The sequence below is a fragment of the Gastrolobium bilobum genome, unplaced genomic scaffold, assembly GCF_033153095.1.
Source record: "Gastrolobium bilobum isolate Gb01-03AN ecotype WA unplaced genomic scaffold, APGP_CSIRO_Gbil_v1 utg38010, whole genome shotgun sequence".
In the NCBI taxonomy this organism is placed as follows: Eukaryota; Viridiplantae; Streptophyta; class Magnoliopsida; order Fabales; family Fabaceae; genus Gastrolobium; species Gastrolobium bilobum.
In genome coordinates, this window is record NW_026895861.1 from 55127 (window position 1) to 59500 (window position 4374).

The 4374-nt window shown below is 40.1% G+C and overlaps 1 protein-coding gene across 1 annotated transcript; it reads right to left on the reverse strand.

Annotated features, from left to right (window-relative positions):
- Positions 1-661: 661 nt before the first annotated feature.
- On the reverse strand, positions 662-3974 carry LOC133296471 (3-hydroxy-3-methylglutaryl-coenzyme A reductase 1-like). Its single transcript, XM_061495463.1, has 4 exons — positions 2839-3974; positions 2446-2627; positions 2003-2349; positions 662-1414 (listed from the first exon to the last, which is right to left on the reverse strand). The coding sequence occupies exons 1-4, from the start codon at positions 3792-3794 to the stop codon at positions 1172-1174; spliced, it is 1728 nt and encodes a 575-aa protein (XP_061351447.1). The 5' UTR covers positions 3795-3974; the 3' UTR covers positions 662-1171.
- Positions 3975-4374: the final 400 nt, after the last annotated feature.

Below are 4374 nucleotides of genomic sequence, written 5' to 3' on the forward strand. Positions count from 1 at the left end.
GTTTGGTTCGGGAGAAAAAAAATTTTACTTGGAAAATGTAATTGATAAGAAAATGGTTGGAAAGTGAGTTTGGTAGGAAAATGTAAAAAAAGTTGTTTGGTTGACCCAAATATTACTAGAAAAATTTATTTAAATATGCAAAATCTATGTTCGGGAGAAACTTTGCACCTGTTTTTTCACTTTCCCAGTTATCTCAAAATATCACATCTCAAGTGGTATTCTGTAACAGTGAATTTCATCCAAAAATCAACACAAAAGTCATTTTCCCATCTATCCTATTTGCCTGGTATTTCTTGAAAAAACCTGAACCAAACATGGTATTTTCCAGTATCCACTTACACTTTCTCATCAATCTCAAAATAAACCTTCAACCAAACACTACCTTAGAAAAATATATAAAAACCAATTTGATGTAGCTAATTTTTTAAAATGAAACTAATGATTTTAAAAAATTTAACAAACTTAATTAGGAATTTGCTCTTATTCATGTGCACAAAACCGTGCAATTTTCCCCCCTCTTCACTACTTTTCTATATAGATACTTTGGATTGCACATATATTTCACAGGTAAAATTTCTGCCCAAGAGTTAGACCAATCTCCATACAAATTAAATTGGGAATGCCAAGAAGGAAAATATTTGCACAATAAAAATGTAGGACAACCAGAGACTATTATTAACAACTCTATATCCCATTTGGAGATATCTCGGTTCTTGCTAAAATTACAAATTAACAAGATGGAGACTGAAATACATCAAAATACTACAAGACTAAAATACAACACCTTTGAGGCAGTAGCTTTAGACGAGAGAATAACACCCAACGCATGGTTACATTAAAAAAGAAGAAGAAGAAGAATAAAACTAATGCCAAAAGTGTGGCTACTTCTTGTTTTCCTCCTCCCTCTGATTCATGTCCTCCAGTACGATCTCAAAAAGAGACAATGCATCACATGGACCACATATTCAATAAGTCTAAATGCAGGGTTTTGTTCTCTCACCACATGGACTTGGAGAGCTGGATTCACTCCTTGAACAGATGCCAACCATCAGTTTTTATTCACTCCCATCCACCACCACCAATAGTCCTTTTGAAACTCACAAATAGACCCTTTTTTGTCGTTTTTGGAGGCTTTGTTACTAGTCTCCAACACACGTTTATTGCACTGTTATCATGAGGCAATTTTGGAGATATCCTTGCTAGATCTGTTGTATTTCATGTGGCTCTTCACAAGCTGCCCAGCTGCAATTGCAGACATGAGTGATAGCTCCCCGGCAAGGACTGAACCGGCTACTATCGTGGCTAGTAACCTAGAATTTGCACCTGGTGTTTCTTTACTTGCACCCTTCACACCAAGTAAATTAAGACAAGCTGACTGAGATGCAAGTTGTGTGCCTCCTCCAACAGTACCAACCTGAAACCACAAGAAGGAAGGATCTTGTTATCAATCTCAAAAGCTAGCTATAGGTGCAATGAAAAGGATGGAATTAAGGAAAGAGACTAAGACAGGTTCAGTTGAATTCATTCCCAAAGGAATAAAACCGTCCTGTAGTCTAGTTTGCTTCTATCTACACATGGCGAAGTATGTATGCCATATAAAACACTCTATCTAAAGAAACAAATGTTTTCCTTCATTATCAATGAAGAGAAAAACAGAAGGCAAACAACAAAACAATGTCGAGGAAAGAATCAATTGACGTGAAACTACTTTCACTTAAATACTGAATGCACTGAATCTTAGATTATCTTGAAAAAACGGATTTTGATTATATCTTCTCTCATTTGAGAGTTTAGGTGCAGGTTCAGAGACATGTAAAGGACTAACCACAGGCCTTCTACCCTAATAATTGCCAATATAACTAAATATATGCAAGGCATGCTCACATGTATAATGGGACCACAACTTGCATCTAATACAAACGAATACCCACCAAGAGAATATCACAAACAATATTCTACCCAAATAGAGAAAACGAATTTTAGACCAGAGGAATAATTGTACCTCAATCGAAGGCATGGTTACAGAAATGTGAAGATCCTTGCCATCGTTTACAGCTTCCATCATGGTCATGCAGTGAGAACTCTCCACATTCTGAGCAGGATCCTGACCGGTGGCTATGTAGATTGCGGAGACAATATTGCTAGCATGGGCATTGAACCCACCAAGAGCACCAGCCAAGGCTGAACCAGTAAGGTTTTTAAGCATGTTAAGCTCAACTAGGGCCTCCACGCTCGTCTTCAATACCTTCTTCACCACCTCTTCCTTAATTACAGCCTCGCACACCACAGACTTTCCACGCCCTTCAATCCAGTTCACAGCTGCAGCTTTCTTATCTGAACAGAAATTCCCTGGTACCACCAAAAACAGAACATAAGAAAACTTTATCAACAACTTTTAACCATGACAAAGAACATTGCAGAACATATAAAGAAGGTAATGTTTACCAGAGATTCCAATAACATCCATGTCAGGAAAATCGTCCTGAACGAAATCAAGGACATTTTGTACACCTTTTGATACCATGTTCATCCCCATGGCATCACCAGTGCTGCAACGGAATCTAATGTACAAATTCTTGCCAGCAATAGCAGGCTGAATACTCTGTAACCTGGCAAATCTGCTTGACCTGCAAATACCCATTACACATAACATTAATCAACCTAAAAAAAACAAAACAGAACACCCATGTTAATTAAATCACTGCTCCTAATCCTTGAAAACAAAAAAGTGATACTAGTTGTTCCACATACATGCAAAATAAAAAATAAAAAAATTATCACACCACACTCATGTCATAATCATAATTAAAAAAAAAAAAAAAAAGTTTGGAAAATTACTTATTGAAAATGACAGCAAGGGAATCAAAATTGAGAGGATCTTCCAAATAGAATTTCAATTGAGCAGCTCTTTTAGCAGAGGGGAAGCGAACAACTGGGGCTCTGGTCATTCCATCACGAAGCAAGTAAGAGGAAGCTCCACCTGAAACGTGAATAGCTTTGCACCCTCTGTTTGTGCTTGCAACGAGGCAACCTTCAGTTGTAGCCATTGGCACTGTGTATTCTTTTCCATCTAACAACAAAGGCCCTGCTATCCCCACCGGAATCTGAACAAACCCTATCGGCATCTCACAGCACTGCCCCAATATTGAATCGTAGTCGAAACCTTCCACTGGTAAACCCTCCAATGACTTCCCTGTAATCCTCTGCACTGCCTCACGACGAATCGCCGCCGCCTTCCGGCAATCGCCTAGCTTCGCCTCCAGCGAGTACAACGGAATCGAACCGGAAACCACCGATTTCACGGTTTCCTCGTCTTCTTGTGAGAGTTTAATTGGTGTTGCGTCGAAGACCTTCAGCGGCGGTGAAGGAACGACGACGGCCATAGCGGAGGTGTCGACGAGCGCGGCAGGGCAAGGGCCGGGGTTGCGAGCGTCTTCCTTGGCCATAATTTCTTCGTCGGAGAGTTCGTCGTCGGAGGGAGCGCGGTGGCAGCCGACGCCGAAGAAGCCGAGGAGGTAGACGACGGAGGCGACGAGGGAGATGATGGCGGCGGATTCGGAGGCGGTGACGACGTGGAGGGGAGTTGAGGTGCGGATCTTCTCGCGCCAACGGTGGAGGAGGAAGTAGGCGACGGAGAAGAAGAGTCCGAAGAAAACACCGTTGGTGATGTAGAGAGGGAACAAGGGAAGCGCTTGTGAGTCACCGTGCTTCTGGGGCGCGTCGTGATTCTTAAGCTTCTGGGTTTTGAGCCGTTCGCAGGAGGGTGAACGGAGTGGTCGACGGCGAACGTCCATTTTCCAACGAAGACTGACCTACGAAACGGAACGGAACGCAGAGACAGAAAACGAAGGAAAATGGAAAACCCAGAAGCGAAGCGAAGCGAGAAGAGCACGTTGAAAGCGTTTGTTTGGTTGTTTGGTTGTTTTGGGTTTAGAAAATAAAAAGGAGAGAGGGAGTGAGAAAATGTGGGAATTCACAAGTCACAACCGTTGAAATTGAAAGGAAATGCGACACTTTAGATGGTTTTTTTATAGAAAAAACTGAGACCGTCGCCACGCGGACAACGTGCAATACTCCTTTCTGGCTTTCTGTCATTTTTTTTTTAATTTCCTTATTCGGGATTTTGTATATCTCCGAATCACTCTCGTGGCCATTTTTTTAATGCATAACAAATTATTAGATTATTTTAAAATTATCATATCTACTTAAATAATTAGGGTGACATTATTTTACAACTGTATATTTTATAAAGGCATAAGTTATATTTTTAATTTTCATCGTTTATTTTATTTATGTTTAACGATTTAATTTTTTTAATTATGAGATTCATTAAATATAAATTAGATATAAGTGAACAAATTGAGGGTAAAATTT

What these genes read in the sequence shown, in the direction of transcription:
- LOC133296471 (XM_061495463.1), bottom strand. Translation starts at nt 3,794, where the DNA reads ATGGACGTTCGCCGTCGACCACTCCGTTCACCCTCCTGCGAACGGCTC. An exon ending in CTTGCTGTCATTTTCAATAA is followed by an intron (nt 2,628 to 2,838) that starts GTAATTTTCCAA and finishes GGGTATTTGCAG; the next exon opens with GTCAAGCAGATTTGCCAGGT. An exon ending in TAACCATGCCTTCGATTGAG is followed by an intron (nt 1,415 to 2,002) that starts GTACAATTATTC and finishes TTGTGGTTTCAG; the next exon opens with GTTGGTACTGTTGGAGGAGG.